This window comes from Centruroides sculpturatus, unplaced genomic scaffold (assembly GCF_000671375.1).
Source record: "Centruroides sculpturatus isolate CEXI.00-Female unplaced genomic scaffold, Cexi_2.0 scaffold466, whole genome shotgun sequence".
Taxonomy (NCBI): domain Eukaryota; kingdom Metazoa; phylum Arthropoda; class Arachnida; order Scorpiones; family Buthidae; genus Centruroides; species Centruroides sculpturatus.
The window spans coordinates 437,801-461,278 of NW_019384737.1; the positions used below are offsets into that span (position 1 = coordinate 437,801).

At 32.5% G+C, this 23,478-nt stretch overlaps 1 protein-coding gene and 1 long non-coding RNA gene across 3 annotated transcripts in view; one reads left to right on the forward strand and one right to left on the reverse strand.

The window, feature by feature from the left end:
• Window positions 1-14,906, reverse strand: part of LOC111628296 — a 30,117-nt gene extending 15,211 nt beyond the window's left edge. For both annotated transcript variants that reach the window (XR_002757153.1, XR_002757152.1), the window contains exons 1-2: window positions 14,785-14,906; window positions 14,551-14,713 (exon numbers count right to left, since the gene is read on the reverse strand). This is a non-coding gene — a long non-coding RNA (uncharacterized LOC111628296). The remainder of the gene's footprint in view (window positions 1-14,550; window positions 14,714-14,784) is intronic.
• A 5,830-nt stretch (window positions 14,907-20,736) lies between these two features.
• LOC111628297 (BCL2/adenovirus E1B 19 kDa protein-interacting protein 3-like) overlaps window positions 20,737-23,478 on the forward strand; it is a 30,765-nt gene continuing 28,023 nt past the window's right edge. The window contains exon 1 of the mRNA XM_023372059.1: window positions 20,737-20,892. Within this exon, the coding sequence (XP_023227827.1) occupies window positions 20,850-20,892 (43 nt within the window). The 5' untranslated portion in view covers window positions 20,737-20,849. The remainder of the gene's footprint in view (window positions 20,893-23,478) is intronic.

The following is a 23,478-nucleotide window of genomic DNA, read 5'->3' on the forward strand; positions in this document are numbered from 1 at the left end:
ATTGAAAAACTGACGAAGACGAACGATTGTTAGAACTGTTCTTACCTGATACCAGAATGCCTTATAATTGTTACCAAGAATGTAATTTTCTTTTCAGAGTTTGGAAAGTAGTTATAGTTAGTTCCTATATTGTTATGATTAGGAAATTTTTTTACTGTTGTAGAAGAGCTGCTGCCTTTAAAATTCTTTGTTTGAAGCCAAATACCCATTTGAATTTGAGCACTTTTTCCAATCGTTGTTATGTAACATAAAACTTAGTTTTAAGCTTGTTAATACCTTATCCACATTACTTAGGACATGAAAAAGTTTTCTTTTGCACACTGTTGTGTTGTGTTTGAAAGAAATAAATGTTTGTTTAGTCCTTAATATTGTGTGTGAATTGAATTTTATCATTTTCTTACTATATCTTTACATTTACCATCACTAAATTGATATTTGTATATTCGTGTATAGTACAGGTTTCACCAAGTTGATAGAATACTAAAACTTTATAAAATTAATATTTCAATATTAATTATGGTCATTATTAGCATCTTGAATATTGGTCAGTCCAAAAATGTTCGTGCACCCAGATATTTCGTTCCCATCCCTCATTATTGGGTACCCTCCATCAGTCTAACCCAGGCATGGCCAATATACGGCCTGTCTAACGAATTTATGCAGCCCGCGATTAATCTTTCAATATTAGCTACTCAAGTCCGAATAGCTCGATGAAAAATTCTGATGCCTAAAAAAAAAGTCAACAACTCAGTGCGTTTAGAGTTAATGCTCCATTACAAATCTCTTAAGTACGTCCTCTTAGTGCCCACAGGGTGGAAAGAGTAAAAGAAAAAAAAATCTCTTAAGTACAGCGTAGAATGTTGATAATATGAAAAATTTATCTGTAAGCTCTATGTACAATTTAGTCTCTACACGGTATTACCACAATGAGATCTTGCACCACCTCAAAATCTTCCTAGGGCAGCCTTTGGTTTGGCCCGTGAAAAAAGTTCTTTTTCCAATTTGACCCGGGGGCAAAAACTATTGGCCACCCCTGGTCTAACCAAACTTGTGATTGAGTGGAAAGGCCGATGCAGCTAAGGCATTTATCTACTATTCTGCAGGGAATGTGGAATCAAATCTGGATATGCATCATGATTTATGGATGAACATATCCAGATGGGTGGACATAACCAAATCTATGATGGGCATGATAAAATGCCCTTTTAATGCTTGTAGGGTAGAAAGTTCAAAATTAACAATAAATCTGATTATGCTAAAATTGAATTTTTTTAAAAAAAAAATTGCATTTTATCAATTAGAGATTAATTTTCAGAGCACTCCAATTTATAATTTTAAAATCATTGACTTAGTAAAGATGATCATTATGAAGTTGAAGAAAAATATTCAGAAGAACAGCATTTATTAAGCTTTGAAAGAAATATAGCTTTATATAAATTATTATTTACTAAACTTTTGTATTGATAAATGGTAAATTTACACTGTTCAACATTCATAGAAAAATGAAATACTAGCAAACAACCTACTAGATAAGGCATTAAATAGAAAAAGTTTAAATTCCAATTTGTCATTCTAAATTAATGTCAATGAAAAGTTACTTGTAGCCTGGATGACATAAAATATATTCACATTCTGAACACCATCAATGAAAATGGATTACAAAATTTCTTTGTATACCAAATATTAGGTGAAAAATTCAACAGAACCCAAGATGTTTCTAGCCAATTCCTGGCTAACAAGTCAATGGACATGACAATGAACTTAGCAAAAAGTTTCTCATCAACTTCCTATACAAAATGATAGGGAAATTTCAGAAGTTTGGAACGAGATACTTTCAAAAGGGGATCCTTGGATCTGAAAAGGAATTCATTGCACATCTGCAATCCTACCCTTTATCTATTGACACCTAATTCATTCAAGTCTAGCTAGGTGAAGTTCAGCTAACAAAAATCTCCCCAGCTTAATATATATTATAGATATTTGTGGATCCATACATCTCAAACAGAATTTTACGCAATAATAGAAATCTGTAAAACTTCAAATTTCATCTTTTGACTTATCCACATATGCCAAAACTTTCTTAACCATTAATTATTTGATCATGTGCTTTATTATAACTGGAGAGAAGAACGGAAGAAATCTGTAATGTTTATGAAATTATTAAAGAATATTAAGGGAAATTTTAATGTCCACACCTTCATCATCAATTCCTAAGCACTAAGCATTGTAAAGTATTGTAATTGTGTCAAATTTGGATGTCTTTTTTTTTGGCAAATCTCTACGTTTAAGACCAACTGAATCTAAAAAAGTCAAAAGACGAAAAAAATTTATTGATGTGTGTGAGTGGGTGTTGATGTCTATTTTGTTTAATATTTCAGCATGGGATAAAGATTAAAAAACAAAATTTAGCATGCTCACTTGAATATAAGGGGCATTAATGCTATAAAATTTTGGAGTGGGAGGACAGAGATAGTCACGTGCCATCATACCTCACGTGGTATGATGTGAGGATGTATGATCCTTCAGATTGGATTTAAAAAAATTAAAGATGGCGACCTCCATAGTTAGGGTGAGTTTGGAAATTCTGATGTTGCAAGTAGTTACCAAGCCATTTAGAAAGCGTGACCTAAATAACCAACTGCATTTAAAAATCACTGTTATGACGTCACCGGTTGTCCTGTGGTACCTACCGAAGTAATCATGGTGACAAAGCGGTTACAGCAGTTCTGTTGAATTACAAGATGGTGGACACACTGTAAAGTGTGACAAATGTGGCAATTTTAAAAATTTAAAGAAAATATAACAATATTCTGTTTCTGCAACACAAAGTGACCAAGATCAGAAAGCCGTGTCATCCCAAATATCAGATGAGGCAAGACAGCATGGAAAATGGCCAACAAATTCTACGAAATTATTGGTTTTACAGTATAAAACTAAACGAAGATAAATTTTTCTCCGATACTTGTTGAAAATGAACTGGTAGAATTTTTTTCTTTTGATGTACATGTCCAATCATCATTGTCGTATGATTCTGAAGCAATAATTGAGAGCGATGACAAAATTAATATCATTTCCTCTCAACTTTATGCCATGCTGAACACTACAAAGTAACCAGCGTGTTTAAAAATGCGCTAATTGTCCAGAACAATCAGCTATGACCAATGACGTCAGTCACCATTACCACAGGGTTACTGGATAAAATTCCAAATGCACCGTAAGGAACCGAGACCATTGACGAAGGGTCTCTAGCAACATTCTTACAAAATTTCATTACTTTTGCAGCGATGGTTTTTCTGTCCAATTTAGGGTCTAAGGTAAATGTTTCAAAAATTTTCCAACTTTTGATTAAATAAATGTTTACCCAATAACTTTGCAACCATTAAACTGGAGAGCTTCAATAAACACTCTTTGCAAAGATGTTTTCAACTCAGTTAGAATTACATGTATCCAGTTATCAGCCGCTCATTAGGTATCAAGCTATAAGCCCCAATGTATACTGGAAGAATGTATCCCGTAACATATTAAAATTTAACTCTACAGTCATTATGGATAAGATGCTCAAAGAGCTAAAAGCCATTCTGCTTTCCTCAAACTTGATGATGTGACTTTGCCAAATTCCGTCAACTATATGTACAGGCCTCCAAATGACAAATATACTGAAAATTCTGGATACACTTCTGTGAGTTTTTTTATAGGATACTAGGGTAGTCATTTTAAGGCACTTTTGTGGCATTACCTGGCATATGCAATCAGACTACAACTGCAATCATTTACATACATGTTCGAGACAAAACTACATGCTGATATTTGCAGTAATCGGACAATTCTATTTGGACGCATGCGTAACTTTTTTGTCAATTAGTGTAATAAAGAGACTAGTAGAAAATTAAAAATAGAATCTAAATGATCAAGAAGGTAAAGACACCAACTTCTGGAGGATTCTGGTTTGAGTTTGAGACATAACCTAAGAAATTTTCAAGAATGATTTCATTCCGATAAGTCAGGTGCTGGCTGTCCTTATCACTTGGCCTCCCTATTGTGGGTCTAAGCGAACCTATAACGTGTACAAAAAAAAAAAAACTGTAATAATTTAAGGGAGACCACAGCATTTTTTCTCGGTGGAGACAAATGCACGATTAAATTCATTTAACCAATCAATTCATTGAATAAAACAAATTTCATTACACTTAAACTATATTTATGTAACTTCATGACAATGTAAATACATGTAAAAATCCAGCAATGAATTGCACAACTTTTCCTAGAGAGTTTATTTAAAAAATAACTTTATATCATTAACTAGCTGTTACCCATGACTTTGCCTGTGGTGGTTTTGCAAGCAAACCACATTTATATTCAGTATTTCAACAACCATAGTAATTGTTATATAGCACTTACCGCTGAGAATAATGAGAATTGCTGAGAATCAAATGAACTGTTTTCAATTTGATCAATTTTCTGAAACGTTTACAATCATTCTATAATCGAACCAATATGCAATAACAAATTCGAATTTAAAACGGTTCGAACATTCGGTTAAAAAAATCGAAATATATAAAAATATTTATAACAATGTCTAAAATGTTATCGATTTAATACACCTAAGTACTCAATGAAGACTACACATAGTTGAAAGCAAAAAATCGCATCTAAAGTAGTACAGAAGCCATTCTTCCAGTTAAGCCTTAATGCTCTCCCTCTCCCACCGCGGGGGAATTTCGAAAAATCACTTCTTAGTGTGCGTTTTCATGACGTACCCTAAAGCCCTGGTCACACTATGCAATTTCTAGCCGCGCAGGTGACTGCAACTGCAACAAGCGTGAGTCGCGCACGTCTTCTCATGGTCACACATTGTTCGTTGATGTTGCAACTGGGAAACACGTGACCCTATAATAAACCAATAAAATTACAGTAGCTTGTTTTTGACTACTTTCGTGAATTTGCTGATGTTTTACATACTACTTCAGAGTATTTACGGAATTTTAGCCACTTTTCTTATTAAAATAGCAAGCAGTTCCTTTTCTGGAATGAATAAAAGAAAAAAGGCGATTATTTTAATAGAGCTGGCGAAAATACATGAAAAGATAAAATCTTCGATAAAACGAAGAATTAAAATCCCACAGGTATTCGTGAGCCTGAATAAGCTCGATCAATCTCGATTCTGTAAAAGTATTAATCCTCTGACTATCCGCCATGATGATGAACTATTTTCAATGTTGTCACTGTATGACGTGGCATAAAGGCGTTTGTTGATTGGATGCGCGTTTGCAATCGTCGCGAGTAGAACAAACTTTTTGTTTCTAGTTGCGATTGCAGTCGCGCCGGTTTTCGAGGGGGGATTACTAGTTAACGGGAACAGCCGTCGCGGTTGCAGTCGCCTGCGCGGCTGGAAATCGCATAGTGTGACCAGAGCTTAAAGCTTAGAGTGCGATTCGCTAGCGAAAGCGAAAAACAGAGCGAATAACCAGTCGAACATGACTTGTTTGACGGGCTGTTCTCTCTGTTTTTCGCTTTCGCTAGCAAATTGCACTCAGTGTGAACTAAGCTTAACTGTGTACCAAATTTCATCTCTTTAGATTCAACGGTTTGCTCTGGGCGATGATGAATCAGTCAACCACTCAGTCAGTCAGTCAGGAGACGTAATTTTATATATTTAGATGATAATAAATAAAATTGTATATGACGCCATCTGTTACCAGAAAAAATAACTTTTATATTATTAATTGTAATGAAAAGGCGAAGGTCTTAATTTTGAGTGTGGAGACGAGTTTTTAAAAATATTGCAAATATCAATAATAAGTAAAATCATAAGTTCGTTCCAATTCGAGATATGACACGTGACTCCCTCTACCTCTTCATTCTCGTACTTTCCCGTGTTTTATACATAAAATCCGGGAAAGAAACACAAATGGAAGTTATAACTGCTCTAATAAAGCCTTACGAATAGCACATCTGCATAGGCCCTCTAATTCTCCTTAAACTCCTATCTTGGCTGCAGTTACTTCAGTGTAATCGCCATTAAAATAAAATTCCTCTTACAAAATACGAAATTGTCATTCAAAGAAGCAGGAAATAAAAAAAAGAAAGTAAATCTCACGAAGGGCAAATGCTCTTTTGGCATCTCCCAGTAGACTCCATTGTCTTAACGACCTCGGAGTGACTAGAGTTTTTAAAAAATTAATTTCTATTTAGTAGCTATAAATCCTATTGTTTACAAAGATATAAAAATAAGATAGAAATTGAATAAACTTTTAAAAATATCACGAATTAGTAAACAGTGATGTTACGTTATTGAACAATCACGATTTTAATGCAGTAACACCTCAAAAAATCGAATACATTTAATGAATTAATATATTAAAAGTGCGTAAAGTTAGGGGGATAATTAAGATAGAAAGTTGACTATTTTATTAATAAAATAATTATTTTTCAATAGTAGTAGTTAGAATAAACGAATGTTTATTTTAACTATTACTATTGTACACATGCCAAGAAATCTTTAATTAATCCTGTCATAAATTTTGCGATATCTTGATGCAGATCTTTGGCTTCCTCACTCGGTATTACAAGTATCTAAACACGTTGTTACACTAGACTTTTCTAAATGACCGTTTTTCTGTATACGTCTGGAACCCAGCTTAAAATTAGAATTACTGCCAAAATTTCAACAGTAATCTTCCGACACGGTTAAATATAACTTTGCTAGGAAAATGGCCCGAATACGGTTACACACTGTGTTGAAAGATGAAAATGAATCACTCTTCTCGGTGTGATTAAACTAAGTTTTTTTTTTGGTTTTTTTTGGAGATTGAACTCGAAAATACGAAGAAAAATAAAATATAATTCCAGGAAATACTTGTGAAATCTTTAATACAGGCTCTGTGTTACAAATTATTCATTTCATTGCACTTTTTGTACATTATTAAAAAAAAAAAAACACACAAAAACAGTGTTTAAAAATACAGCAACGAGTAGTTGCTTAACTTTCCCAGCAAGGAAGTTAAAATTGTGTATGGCGCCACCTGTTATGAGATTTTGCTACAAAATTTTTATATTATTAATTATTACAAAATGGCAACGCTTAATTCTAAGGATAGAGACGAGTTTTCCAATTTTTTGAATAAAAAAAATGGTAAAACTTGTCTTAATAACAAATAAAATCTTCACTAAGTCCGACTGTAATTGTGATAGAACACATGACCCCTTGTATCTCTCCACCCTTTCGACTTCTAACCACCAAAATTTAATAGCATCAATGCCCCATAATACCCAAACATCTGTACAAAATTTCTGAAATTTTGTACAGACAGGAGTTATTAAGCTTCAAAATGTGGGAACAAAATCGTGCCCTTCCCCACACACATTAAGATTCATACATACAGGGAAAAAACTTCGACTTTTTTGCATTTTTCGAAGGTGTTTTAAGTCCAAAAAAATGTGAAAATCTTGCAGGGGTCGTGTTTTGACCGATCGCCAAATTTTCCCTCTGTTATGTATAACAGCCGGAAAAGAAGCGATCAAGACCTCTGTTGACCCTGCTTTAGCATTAAATCTTTGATCAAATTTAAAATGTAAACACAAAACGTTAAAAATATTCAAATTATAAGTATAAAATCGACCCAAAGCCAATATGTAACCATCTATAACACTATTTCCATCTGTAAGAGCTTTTGAATACTGTATTAATAATTTAAAATTAACAACAATGAAACGTTCATAACCATAGAGAAGCAATGAAATTATATTTAGCTCCACGAATAAAGTTTTTAATTAGCTTCTGACGTCTTAGCAACAGTCAGATCATTAATAACACAAAATTAGAAACTATAAAGTTAAAGAGGAATTAAACTAATGTGCCATCATATCTAGTTCCACAAATAAATGCTTCCGTCATCACAGTTTCGTTTGTCTCAGAAAGAAAAGCACGTGATTGACCAAAAGTGTTCATTAAACCGTTAGAACTAAAATTACAATTTTAAAGAGAACCGTCAGATCGGAATGTTTAGTAAATACACCTGCCAAAATAAACACAGCTGCAGAGAAAAGCTCACCTTGAAATGCTATACCTCAAGGTGAACCCATAATATGTACTCGCCTTGAAATGTTATATTGTAAAAGACGAAAACATAAACTGAAATCCTAATGACTATTACATCACACTAAACCAGGCATGGCCAACATACGGCCCGCGGGACGGATCCGGCCCGTCTGATGAATTTATGCAGCCCGCGATTAATCTTTCAATATTAGCTACTCAAGACCGAACAGCTCGAGGAAAAATTCTGACGCCTAAAAAAACGAGAAGAAAAAAAGGTCACCAACTCACTTCGTTTAGAGTTAACGCTCCATTACAAATCTCTTAAGTACAGCGTAGAATGTTTATAATAGATAATGCATGATAATGTGAAAAACGTATCTGTAATCTCTACGTACAATATAGTCTCTACGGGGTAACACCACAATGAGATCTCGCACCACCTCAAAATCTTCCTAGGGCAGCCTCTGGTTCGGCCCGTGGAAAAAGTTTTCTTTCCAATTCGGCCCGGAGGCAAAAACTGTTGGCCACTCCTGCACTAGACTAATAGTGACGAATTTGGTGTACTCGTTTTAATGGCTGCCTTCTTCCTATATGCGTCTTGTAAAGTTTAATCTACTTTCGTTAATTTCGAATTAAAAACTATACTTTGTTTTCTCAATAAAGACATTACCCATGACTTAACTCCCCTACCTCCCAGTATGGCCGTCATTTATAGATAGTTTGAAAGCGTTAATCATATCGAAAATCATATATAATCTCGTTGTATCCTGAAGATCGATTTGTAGAAGCGAAAGTATACGAGTACTTCCATAAACTAAAGAAAGAATTCTTCCAATTAAACAAATAATTTAAAGGTTGGTACTTAAATTTATTGGAAATTTATATTGTCGGAATCAATTTTAGGATCATTTAAAAGCGAATAAAAGTCAGAAATAGTGGAAAATCAAAATATCAATTCTCTTCTTACAACTTGTTTTAGCTCTATTGATGAATGTTAAGTCTTGTTTCTTATTGGTGGTTTTCAAACAATATCTTACGATTTCGTCTAATAAATTGCTTAAATAGCAAACTGAATTGAAAGAAATGTTCTTCCATTCGACGGTATTGGTCAAGTTAATTGGCAAGCGCCAAATCCGACAGAGGGCGCTGTTTTTGAGCCAAGATGGCTGCCAAAACAGGTAAGGAGCCGACCACGTGTTTGTTCAGTGCCTGAGTCGATTCAGTTTCTATCGGTGACGACTACTGCGAGGACCAAATGAAGAACAAATCATTGAATTTATGTCAAATTCTAGACTATATCGGCGCCAGGAAACGTTGTCTTGTAGAAGGTGAAGCCGTTTTGGATGCTGAACACATCGTATTTCGTGGATTAAACTCTAACAACAACACCGAAGTTCATGTTGTTGCTTTAATGTTGCAATCTCAGATATTGGCATTTTAATACATTTCAATTACAGGGAGAATGCACGTGCAAAGTGGAGCTGTCTGGTTTTTGTAAACATGTGATAGCATGTTTATTACACATTAACAGGTGAGAATTATTTAAATATTTTAAGCAGTATACACCATGTTCCAATATAAAAACAAAGTTTTATTTATCATAATAGTTAAAATTACTGCCAATCTGAAGGCTGCCTGCTGAGTCATTCAGCACTTATACAATATAGTCCAGTCAAAAGTTTGTAGCACACATTATGTTTTGTATGTGTGTGTACATCACATATATCCAAAACGGCTTCACCTTCTACAAGACAACGTTTCCTGTCGCCGATATAGTCTAGAATTTGACATAAATTCAATGATTTGTTCTTCATTTGGTCCTCGCAGTAGTCGTCACCGATAGAAACTGAATCGGCTCAGGCACTGAACAAACACGTGGTCGGCTCCTTGCCTGTTTCTGCAGCCATCTTGGCTCAAACACAGCGCCCTCTGTCGGATTTTGCGCTTGCCAATACAGTATTTCCTATATTACGTGTCAGTGCACTTTTCCTATAGACGGACAGAATAACCTCGAGACAATTTTCTTCTTTGTATTTATTATGAAAAGTATTTCTTATGTTTCTATGTTAACTTTTTGCTCCTCCTCATACCAAAACTTAGCTACTTCTCTGATACACGCTGACTATTCTTTAAAATGAAATTCATTTTAAACTGTAAAAACATAGGTAAAATATTTTAAACGCATTCTAACGTATTTCTATTAATTGTAAATGGTGAGGTGGAAGATGGAATTTCGCTTTATTCGATACCTACTGGCATGTGGCAGTGCGATTTTAGATTATGCACAGATAAACGTGTCAAATTACGAACAATTAAAACAAGTGCAATAATTGAAATTGCACAGGATATACGAGTATAACTATACTGCAAGTGTTATTATTTTATTAATAATATATTGATATCTATCTACGCAGATCTAATTGTACTGTTTTCATTACAAATCTATTATCAAATTCTAAAACATAAAAAGTAATAATTAAAGCAAAAATATTTGTAATACAGGCATGAAAATACCAATGAGTAATTGTAATTGTCATTATCAGAAGAACAGCAAACAAATAATTGCACAATTATCATCCTAGGAACAGTAATCTGCATATCAGATCGTTATAAACAATTTATCAATCAAAATTTATCCAAGATAATTACATTTGTAAAATAATCTTTCATTGTTTATATAAAGATTTTCCTGTTTACTATTACTTTTACATTATGAAATCGTCCGAGTTTAATTTCAAAACAGAAATAAAATTAGAAAAAATGTAAACATCAATATAAACCATCAAACATGTAAATATAAAATCATTAAAATATTTAAATTAATATTTTCTCCTTTGAAAAATATGAAATTATTTCGCTTGATAAAACTGAGGTATGGATCATGACCTACCGAAAGAGATTATGTGCAAATTAAGGTTACTTTTTACATCGTTTAAAATGTTAATAAAAAATATAAACATAAAACACGTTTTAATAATTCTGTAAACAAGCAATCATTGTCTAATATTATTAAATTTATAAAGCAAATTGTAACATAATCCTAGAAACTTGCCTAAATATTCAGAAAGTAAAGAAATGAAATAGCGATGGGTGTCGTGGAACATTTTAAAACTCAATATTTGGATTTAATTATGCGATAAATCAACATTTTACGAGACCTTTCTTTTATTGATAATCTTGTATTGTTTACAATTTTAATTGGCTTAGTTTGGTAATGATTGAACACCAAACTAAGCTTTATCATGAAAATTTCATATAATGGATAATTATTTTACATCTCTAGTATTGTTGGAATAATTGAAATCACAGGATGTGTATGCATGTATAACCATGCATTGAAATCTAGCAGGATTTCCGAAATTAGCAGATGACAAAGACGTAAAAAGGATTTCAGAACATCTGATAAGGATATCAAATATTTCAAAGGAAAAGACAATCGAAGTGTTCATCTATTGTATTGTAAAGATATCATGGAACAAAAGTTGTAAATGTAGAATGCACTCAGATGGATAGAACAAAACTAGATGCACCAATACCATTGGCTATCAGACATTACAACACTCATATGGGAGACAAAGCAAATATGTTCAGATAATTATATGATTAGAATAGGGAATCAAAGAAAACCCGCATAGACTGCGTTTTGCGGTTATAGAATTACATAATTTTCACTGATGTTAATGAAAAAATTCCATTTTTGAAATTCAAAATACAAGCAATTCAGGGTTTTTGTTGATAACAGGGAGAAAAGCATTTCTGAATAGAAAAATACCAAAACAAAACTTGTTAAATCAAAAGCAGTCTGTTAATGAAAAGAAAAAATTAATACTTTAAGCAATGATATTACATTAGAAAATGGAAGAGGACATTAACCCGAATTTTTTCCAATAGGGGTCGATGTGAATATTGTTCCAGGAATAACACGGAATGGAAACCACATTCAAGATAAAACTTAGAAAAAATGTGTATTTTGTGTAAATATAAAGAATTGCTGTTTTCATTTTCACCATTCATAGATTATAAAACATAAAACATGTACTGCAATTTAGTTTTGCATTTCATTATTTTTAAAAATATCACTATTATGTATTTATTGTTTTATAAAAATAATTATACATTTCATCTGTTAATTTCTGTAATATAAATTCATTATATAATATAAAAATATACTAGATAGGTTACATCGAGAAACTCGAGACGATGTTTATCAATGTAATTAGCCTGGGGGAGCAGTTTGAGCAGTAATATGTCACAAATAAAGGTTATAAGTGATTTATTGTTGAGAAAAGAAAAAAAAATACGACGAAAAGTACAGATGAAAAGAAAAGTGTAATAACGAAATTAAATGAAGCTAAAGCATATAAAGTAAACTAAACTGAAAAATAAGAAATAAAAGAATAATAAAATAAAATCAGTTGGCATTTAAGCGAGAAGAGTCTTGCAGAAATTGGAGTCGTTCGTTAAATGCAGCCGCATTTGAGATTTTGTCCAGTCTAGACTGAGGGAACTGCGTCTGAAACATTATTTTCGTTAATTGCGCTTAAAGAGTAGAATCCTGCTGCGATACGTCCCGCGATGCTGACCCCCTCCGGGAAAACCGAACCGCCCGAGCGAAAGACTAAACTGCTTTGTCTCCGCCAACCATTAGGCCTACATGACATTACTGTACTGTATGTAGAGTTGACATATTTTAGGAAGTTCCCTAAAATATATCAAAAATTGCTAAATTCCTTTTCTGCTACTGTCCCAATCAAGCGTTTAAAGTATGTATTAATTTATTCGTTCGGTTTTCAGTTCTTTGAGATTTAGCCCAATAAAGCGGCTGCCCCGATTAACCAATGGCCCAATTAAATGGAATTGATTGTATTTTAGTACAAAAATAAAATCAAAAAGTTTACACCTTAAAAAAATGACAAAGTCCGCATTGTTCCAGAAGCTTCCCATTATTAGAGCAATGCTATTGAGGAGCTAGGAAACTTGGCACCATTTAGCGGGGATGAGAAACGTAAATCTAGTTCCCTTTTTTTAGAACTTGGATAACTTTTCCGTAGTTCAACCGAAATTCACCAAACTCTGGGAAAATATCAAACAACCGTCTGGTTTTATATTTCAGAAAACACCGCCCAAAAATGTAAAAATACGTTATTGTTATTAGCCAGGTTGAGGCCGAAGTTTTAAACATGAAAACGTGTACGTCAGACGTTCAGCGCCGCATTCCTGTAAGCATAGAAGTTTGATAGTGTTTGGAATGTCAGTGGAATCATGCTCGATATTCTAAACACCATTGTCAAACTTCTATGCTTACAGGAAAACGGCGCTAAACGTCCGACGTACACGTTTTCGCGTTTAAAACTTCGGCCTCAACCTCGCTATTAAGCGTCAAAGTGGCGAAAGTCGACACTTTCGTTTTTTGCATATATCTTATCTCAGAATTAATTATATTTTCCGAAAAGTAATTTATGCAAAGCACAAGGTTATACTGAACATAGTGACATCAAAATCATCAAAATCTAACATGAAAATTTTGTTTAAAAATTCGCACAAAAAAAACTGCAAACGTTACCCCAGTAACCTGAGCTTCCACCAAGGAATTATTTTTCTAATGTTTAATGGGAATTTTACAAAAAAGTCCCATTAAACTCTGGAGCCTAGTAAGTCACATCGTAAAGAAATTTTATAAAACATTAAATTTTGTTTTTACTTACTTATCTGTCAACATACACCTCTTCTAATAATAAAACAAGATATAAAAATATTTTTTCTCAAAAGGAAATAATTCAGTGAAGGATTATAATACAATGGTTAGCTGTTTTGATCTGAGAGAAGATTGTAAAATTGATTGAATAAGGTAAGGGTGCGACTATGCAGACGCGAATTTAGAGCGAGCGAGAGGTTGCGAGCGATTTAGTTTTCGCAAAGGAAAACCATGCACAAACGAGAAGCGAGAAATAACGCTAGCGAGAGCGAATTTCTTGTTCTCGCACATATCTGACAGGTTTTGATATTTATCGCGTCTCGCCTCTTCTCGCCACATATTCTCGCTCTCTCGGAAAATTCGCTCGCTCGTGTCTGCATAGTCGCACCCTTAACACAACTCAAGAACAACCTGCTAAGGAAGAATGCCTATCGGGGGGACTTTCTATGAGAAACAGGTTCCTGTTTTATTGTTAGATAGGTGAATAAAACCGAAGAAACTTCATGTCATACCGCGCGCTGGCCACTGAACCCGCGACTGAACCAGTGGAAATGAGATAGAACCAGAGTCAATCCTAAATGTAAAATCTCACCCCTTTCCGAAAGCCGCAATGAGAGTAAAATCAACAATGCAAATGATCAGACTTTCGTATAGTATTTTACTCTAAATTTCTGGGGCCTTCTGTGTCCGAGACCCAAACTTTAGTGGTACCACGCTCATTGTAGACTCGAACATATGATCATAATACGAATATATATGTATGTATGTATGTATGTATGTATATACAATTGAATACATTATAATGAAAACAACTTACGTTCCACTTAACTATCCATTGGTTAGTTACGGATTCGCACCTGACCTAGCCACGTGGAGTTTTCCGGGACTTTATTACGTGTCTAACACGCGAATATAGGCAAATGTCCTGAGAGCGTCCATACTTAATCCCATCCAATTGATCCAATCCACTCGCATCAACGCTAATTTAGATTTAAAATATTTTATTTTCTTTTATAATCAATAAAAATTAAACAAATATATCGATACTTACAGTTTCAATACAGCCAAAACTCGGGTTTTGAATTTAATTCGTTCCTAAAAGTTGTTCAAAACAGACGAACTTTTAACGTTGTTACGGTAGCTTTCAATTATGATTTGAGTAAATTAGTTTCGTACTTAAAATTATATCATTAATCATATTAAAAAAGTTATAACGATGCTTTAAATTCACAAAATTGAAATAATATAAAAATATATTCATTATATTTTAAAAGTTTATTTTAGTTTAAAAAAAAAATTTTTTCCCTAAGAAAATTATCTTGTGTAATTTGGCAAAGCAATTTAATATATCCAAAAATTAGCCCAATTCCAATTTATTTGTGATAATATTTTATATAATATATAATTGCAAGAATATTATTTTTAAAGATATTTATATGTTTACAAATTTTTAAATTTATAAAGATATTTCTAAAATTACAAATCGACTAATAGCTGCTGAGAAACCAAATGACGCTTGTGCGTTTTGGCAAAACACACTGAAGCGTATGTCATTTATCATAGTGTCATTTGGCTTCTTTGCAGCTATTTTACACGTTAAATTTATATAAAAAAGAAGAAAAAATTCTAGTAATTAATATATTTAAAACCGTAATTTATTCACAACTTAGTTACTTATACTCTCTGGAAAGGATTCGAGTTCGAATATAGATTAAAAATTCAAAAACTTATATAAGTAATTCGATTCTTCCATGTATCCTTATCACAGTAAAGACACACACTTGACAGATATGCACCCGGGTCTAAAATACGGACAAGCATGAGTTTAGCCCATATTGTAGGTCTGGGTGCTAATTAATGATGGACACGAAAAACACCTTTTTATGTTCATAGAGTGGAGAGTGTTAGGTAGAAAAAAAGTAACATGTTTTGTTTAATTTTGATTTAACACGAAGATTATTGTGTGTAAAGTAAACACGAAGACTTGGCATGAAGACAGGACAACATGACTTCGGCAAATTTCAATGTGTCTTTGATAAGCCAGTCGAGTTTTTCTATTTAGAATCGACTTCTGAGAAATTTTAAGATAAAAATATTAATATCTTAATATTTTAAAACTCACAATGCTTATTGCCTTCTGTTTGTCGCTTTTTTTATAACAATAAATAATAAAATTAAAATATATATATATACAGTACTTACATTCATTTTTCATATTTACTAACCCCAGAAATGATATCATAGACCTAAAAATATACTTTACACAAAGCGATGAACCAAATAAGATATCACCAGACAGTTTTATCTTTATTATTGTCAGATATTAGGCTTTTAATATTATCTTTTCTAAATATAATCTGAAGATATATGTCTTTTGCCTGTTAAAAATAAAATATCTTACATTAATTATAAATTTAAATAGAAATATTTATAACATTATCTTAAATTTAATTATATCTATCCTACGAGCTGTAAGAGCTTTTATTATATGACTGAAGTAAATAAAATATGATGCTAAATATGATGAAAATTTCTGAATAATTCGAACTCTAATCCCGGATTCCCAAAGCGTATTCATCTTTTTTATCATCTACAAATAAAACGAGTATTAAATGAATCAAACTTTTAATCTATAATTATACTTATCAAATGTAATAGAGGTTAAAGAGGCAGTTAAGATAAAATTTTTTACTTTGATCTAAGTTCAATTAACTCACAGTTTATATGCCAGATTGATATATTTATATTTAGTTTCAGTTGAATATTTGTATTTATCTATTATATAAAGCATTAAATAACAAATTATTTGAGTTTAATAAAATTTAAAAGAATATTTTCTACTTAAATTCTACTTTAAAGTTTTAAAAATTGAAGCTTTAACGATTTATTATCTTCGTAGTTTGAGAGAGGTGAGATAGACTTGGCATCTGTCTTAAATGTATCAACTTATCCCTTCACGAAAGTCATAAAAATGTATGAAAAATAAATAAGAATAAAATTTTTACCATTTCTAAAAATACTTTAATTTCTACAATTTTTTTCTATAAGATTTTTTTACCAAAACAATTTAATTTTGAAGCCTTTCGGTGTTCTTAGCCAGAGCCAAATGGTTCTGTTAGCATCATCTAGTTATAGGCCTGAATATCTCATATTGCATACTTATGAACATTTGACTTAAAATTGATTTAGATAGTAATAAACAAATATTGTATGATATCAGCATTTTTTAGTCATTTATATATATAAAAAATAATGTGATATAAACAAATAGAGTATATTATTTATGGAGTAATAATCAATAGAAACACAGATATAGAAATGTAAACAAACACAACACAATTTAAAAATAAATGTTGATTAAACTTATAGAGGAAAATTGCATGAATATTGCAAAGAAAACCAAAGAAATAATGCTTTTTTTCGAAGTTTTTCGTCTTATTAATCTATCTATATAATTAAATTTTCAATTTTATGATCGCATTTTATAATTGTGCCGAAAAAAAACAAAAGTTGGATGACCAAGATAGTAGAGCGTAAGCCCAGTTGCGAAAAACCCTAAGAATTTTTTGTCAGGTGACATTCCTCACTATCCAGTTGCCCATTGTGAGTCTTGTCGAACCCAACTGTCAGTGCCCAAAGAATGGATAAAGTCAAAAAAAGTGGGATGCTGTTCCTTCATGTCGCCAACCCCAATAGTCCAGCCCGTGACGAACTCAATTACACTATAATATATATCTGCCACAGGGCCTAAATCTACTGGTGACACGCATTCACTAATCAATCAATTTTTTTCTGTATATACATGAGATAATTTCTACCTTATAAAAATAGATATGATATAACTCGTTATATAAATATATACACCTTTTGTAAAAAGCAGATACAGGTATGTACCGGACATTTATTTCAAATCATACTCTAATGCTTTTGTTTTTAGTCAATTCAATATTATCAATAACATTCAATTTTTATTAGTAATTAAATGTTAAGAAAATGTGATGGCATCTCTGATAAATACGCCTACTTAAACTATCAACAATTTTTAGCCAATTAACAAACAAATTTTTTAAAATTTAGAACATGCCCAACTCTTTCTATTATTACACATTAACTTATCATTATTCCATCATTAACTTATTTTATTTAAGTTAATTACTAAACCAATTAACTGGAAATTTTATCGTAAAAGTTATTGTATTGTAGGTCCCAGTTTTGCTTTATAATTCGCATTCCTTTAATGACTTCACTATTTAATTTCCACTTCTTTTGACCACAGAAAAAAATAATCTTCTACAGAAGCTGTACTTCTCGAAAAGCAATGGACTAATTTTATCAAATTCTTAAAATCTTGGAATTCAAATCCGGGATCGAATCTAGACGGGTTAAATAGAAAGGTTTCAAGATCGCATGCCAAGTGATAAAACGTACATTTGTTCCGTCCTTCGCCATGTTTGTGGTCTAGTTTTCGCTTGCCTAGCTTGTTATTTGACAGGTTAATAGCGCTTTTTTTCAATTTAAACTTAATAGAACTGCAGTATTTTTATATCATAGACAAAGGTAAAAATGATGCTTTTCTCGCGGGTTATTCTCGCATTCTGACAGGACAAGACGCTGCTTTATAGGAAGAGAAAGTTTCATTATGTCAGGGTGTCATCCCTACGAAGCCAGCATCTTCGTTGTAGATCAAGAGTTGTGGCCTAAAGTAGAATTTGATGGTATCATAAACTATTTGATTTTGACGACAAATTACTACACTCTTTCACAAATGAAAGCTTACAAATCTTTAGAGGCCCATAACTATCTTACAAGTAGCTGCATTTCTCCTGGTTACGTGCTTTCATAACGCTCGTGATATGCAGTTGGGTTGTACCCATTCATACCTCCATGTATAATGTTGGTACCCAGCCTGAGTTATAGGCCTGAATATCTCATATTGCATACTTATGAACATTTGACTTAAAATTGATTTAGATAGTAATAAACAAATATTGTATGATATCAGCAGTTTTTAGTCATTTATATATATAAAAAATAAATAAGAATTTGTCAGGAACAACTTGAAGGTTACTATGTAATGATTATTTGTTACTAATGTAAAAAAATCATCGTAAAAAGTAAAATCTTAAAGAAATGTTAGTGTTGCTCACCAAAATAACATAACTTAACTATTTGTAAATGAATAAAGGAAATTATTGGTTTATATCCTAAAAAATACACACGATTTTACTTATGCAAATTAGAATGGAAGAGCAATTGGTTCAAAATTTATTTCTAATTCTTCATCTGCTAAGCGATTAACTTTGCTTAGCACACTTTAATATTAACTTTACTGTATGTTTGTATGTTTATTACAAGCAGAGACTAAGAAAACAAACTGTGATTAAGAGATTAAGAAAACAAACAAAAAAGGAGCAAATTAAAGTGAAAACACAATTATTATCTATTCAACGTAAAATCTACGGTTGTTAAAATTATTTAAATTGGTATTGCTAACCTGAAATAAAATGTTGCTAACAAACTCTTGTACTGATATTCGCTTTATTCGTACTGAAATTTTTCTGGTAATTTCATCAGAGCCATGCATATTACTTTCGTGATGAAAGCTCCTCAGTTTGGAGTCTTTGATGACAAATAATGCCGGGAATTTAAAAAAATGACGTTCCTTTGTTCTTGAGTGAACTAGCATTACACAACAATTTACCATAGTGATATTCGCGACGAATAAACAACACAAGAACTCTAACTCAAGCGCGCGTAAACACAAAGAAAACGTAAACAAACCACAAAGATGGCGCCGGATAATTGCGCATGCTCACGACATCACTCGTGATGTCAACTCAAAACTTTTCTATATCTCACGAGTTACTCAGGGGTAGTTAGCCCCGACAGGCACATTATGGCATGGCCGAATCCATAATTTCTTGCTAAAAAAGCACTCTTTGTGTCACAGTGCGGAAGTTATAGAAATATGTTTAAAGTAATTAATTAATATACAAACTAGTAAGCTAAGTATTTTGATTTTCAGAAACGGAAAATATGAAATTATTTTTAAAAACAATGAGACGGCCGATAAAGAAAAAAAGTGGAGTGTGGCTGTGTCGGGGACACGGCCGTGTGTTTTACTTGAATACGTGTACGTTAACGGGTAATATTTTTTTTGAGCGTATTATACGTATGTCATAATCATTCCTTAACAGTAAGAAGGCCTTCGGATCTTCATGTTTTTTTACGTTCCCGGCACCGTTCACTCTATCATATAGTGTTTTATGGGTATCACTGGATTGCTCTCAAGAAGCTCTTTCCAACCGTATACGATTTCTATATTTTGATTTGGCTTTTCCAAGAATATAGGCCGACATTGTATTAAGTTTTCTTAATTTTTAACTCTAACACCATATATATTCACCATAACTATTCCACACTAATGTTTTGTGTACGCAATCGATAAATATTAACGAGAGCTGTAATTTGAACTTCAAACGAGCGTCGTAGCTTCTCCGAGTCAAAATGTATACTAAACAGAAAGTATGTGACGCGGCGAAACGACCTCAAAATGGCGGCGCTTTTCCCTCCGCCTCGCGCGATGCGTCACAGTCCCTACTCAACGTAATGGATTCTTTAATCCTTTAACTATCGAGTGGTGTAATTAAATTTTGGATGTAAATGATAGATATGTAGCTGCAATGCCAACTGCATCCCCCGATTTTGTTATCATCAGTTTTCTGAATTGCCTCCCACTACGGAAACAAATTTAAAGACGTATTCACGTCAAAAAAAAATTGGTACTGCCAGTTCAAAATTGTAGACACAGTCATCCTAATTTTATAAGAAATCGTTATTATTATTAGACTCAATTATTGCATGTATTTAAAAGTTATTAATAATAACCATTATTTTAAAAAATTTTTGCAATATTTATCATAATTTCTCATTATTTTTAGATTGATTATTCTTAAAAACTTCATATTAGGATAAATAATAATGTAGGTGATGCAACAGTCGCGGTCAAATCTCACGCTATACGTGACGTCATTGCCTGACGACGACGATAACAACAACAACAACAATATACGATCGTTTGGTTTTTGACGTTTGAGAAATTTGAAAGAAGATAAAATGACATCCACTCCAAAAAGTACCGCCGACGAATCGTTAAACGGTAATCGATCTCTTCTTTTAAGTGTATTTTGTTAAATAATTCGATAAAATATCAACCATCTGGTATAAATGCCTTTATTATATTTAATGCTACGTCAGCTGTCATTTCAATTTACACTAATTTAAAATTACAATTCTCGTGTATTTACGCGGGTTATTTTGACATTGTTTTTTATAAATTTAATTGTGTTTATTAATAATGTTTACTGTAAATTTATATTTTAATGAAAATTTCTCTCTCTTCATTAGGATCATTATAAATGAATACCTTAATGAAGTTCTTAATGGAGGTGTTTGTTATATAAGCTCATTAATTTTAATTATATTCAATTATTTCAGATTTTAAATGGTTATTGTGCTTGTTGTAACACGCGAGAAGCATTACGGTACTGCTTGGCACCATATTTTGCTGCACCTTAGTGTGTCCAGGCACCCCTGCCGAAAACCTTTGTAATGAATGAATTGTAAAAGTATGAGAATAGGCCTGAATTCAGGAGTCTGAGAATTAAAAAAATTTAGTGATGATCTTAACGAAGAGACTTATCTCTTTGTCAGGATTATCCTTAAAATTGAATATCTTAATGGTGTTCTTAATGGAGATGCATTAATTAATGTATATCTTGTGCGGGGTGTTTAGAGTAAGTTGGCAAAACTTTAACGGGTGGAAGAATGTGCTGAAACGAACGTTTCTGGTCGTGTAATACGTGGCCGAATCGGAACGTCAAAGGTGGTAGAGGGTGCTTTCCGGCCAATGTATAAAAGCGTGTTTTTGATCCTTTGCAACTTTGACATCTGAAGAGATGGATTTTTATTCCAATGCTTAGAAGGTCAAAATGCAATTTTGTATACAGAGTTTCTGTTGAAACTTCCGAGGACCTCGTTGCCGGAATTAGTGTAGCTGCTGCTTCTGTGTGCAAGATGCCTGATGTATGCAGTTTACTCTGTCGATGCTCTGAAGCATGCATTATGGTTGGCAGTTGCTCTTTTGAGCAATTTCTGTAATTATCCATAATTAAAAAATTTTTTCCTGTGTTTTGTGTCGTGAGTCATTACTGTGTTTGTGCCTTGACACTTTGCCATGCATTCTATAATGAGAGATGTTTGCTTTGGTGTGTTCTTCTACCTCTTAAAGTTTTGCCCATCTTTTTGAAACACCCTGTATAAGTTCATAAATTCCAATTATATTCAATCATTTCAGATTTTAAACAATTATTATGCTTTTTGTAGTTTTGGTAATACATGTAAGGAGTTTTATGCATGTGTGAATAGGGCCAAGCGACACATGTACTGTATAATGTGTGCTGCTTTGCCCTATATTTTGCGGCACCCGTGAAAAGCATTGTTGCAGCACTCTAGTGTGCCAAGGCACCCCCAGCTGAAAACCATTGCTGTAATATTTTTTAATATAACAAAAATTGATCATGTTGTCAAGTAAATAAGGGCAGAATAAGCCTCAATTTAGCAAACAATTTAAAAATTGTAATAATGTTTTTAATGAAGATGTATTAATTAATACATAGCTTATAAGTTCATTAATTTTAATGATATTTAATTATTTCAGAAGGTTTTAAACATACAAATGACTTGTACTGTAAATAAGATATATTTAATTGGACAGAATATTTGTTCATCTGTTTTTTGCTGTAACCTTGTATAATTAAATACAACAGAAATTATAAATAGATAAAATATGTTTTTCAAGCACTTTTAATGTACAGTATAATATAGGATTGTGAACTTCCCAAGACTTGCCAGGAGACTTCTCGAATATGACAAAAGTTTTTAGAGGCACAAATACAGCTCTGAATGAGGAGATTGGGACCTTATCAGAGCTGTAGATCATGTCTCAGGAGTAAAAAAAAATCAAAGAAACTGATGGTTTACATCTAACCTTTTACAAGATACAGCTCCTTGAAATTGGCTGCTTGTTAAACATGCAATAGACTAAATGGAGCATGCAACATGACTCTGATCGTGCCCCAGAAGTAGTTGGTGCAATAGTGTTTCTCTTGTTTTATGAGACTTTGGTGTCACAGTACATGCCCCAGTAACTCACTTTTTTTCCCTTACTACTTCTAATAAGGTTCTTTTCTGATTTGCAGTTGCCAGGATATTTTCATTTGTTCTTCTTGCCCTCCAAGGAATTCTCAGCATTCTTCGATTATAGATCTTAGCTATTATAGATCAGCTATAAATCTCATGATCATAGAGATCATGGAAAAAGGACTTTCTTACTGTTCACAGGACAAAGAAATTTTGAACAATGATATTGATGTACTGACCTGATGAAGTTTGTACATTTTTATAAATTTATATATACAGTAGAATCCCGCTTGTCCAAACACCACTAATCCGAACATGTATTGCTTGGCAGGGAGGAAATTTTTTAGCTCGCAAAATATACATTTTCTGTATTTTCCAGTTAAATTTAAATGGTATTAATGGTACAAAGTCATTTGGAATTTCACAAAAAAAATTGTATTTTATTGTAGTACTGTATTAATACTGTACAAAATTAATAAATTAGTAAATCACTATATTTTTACAAAAGTCATTTTTCAGAAACAACAGTCTGTTAGTTTGTTTT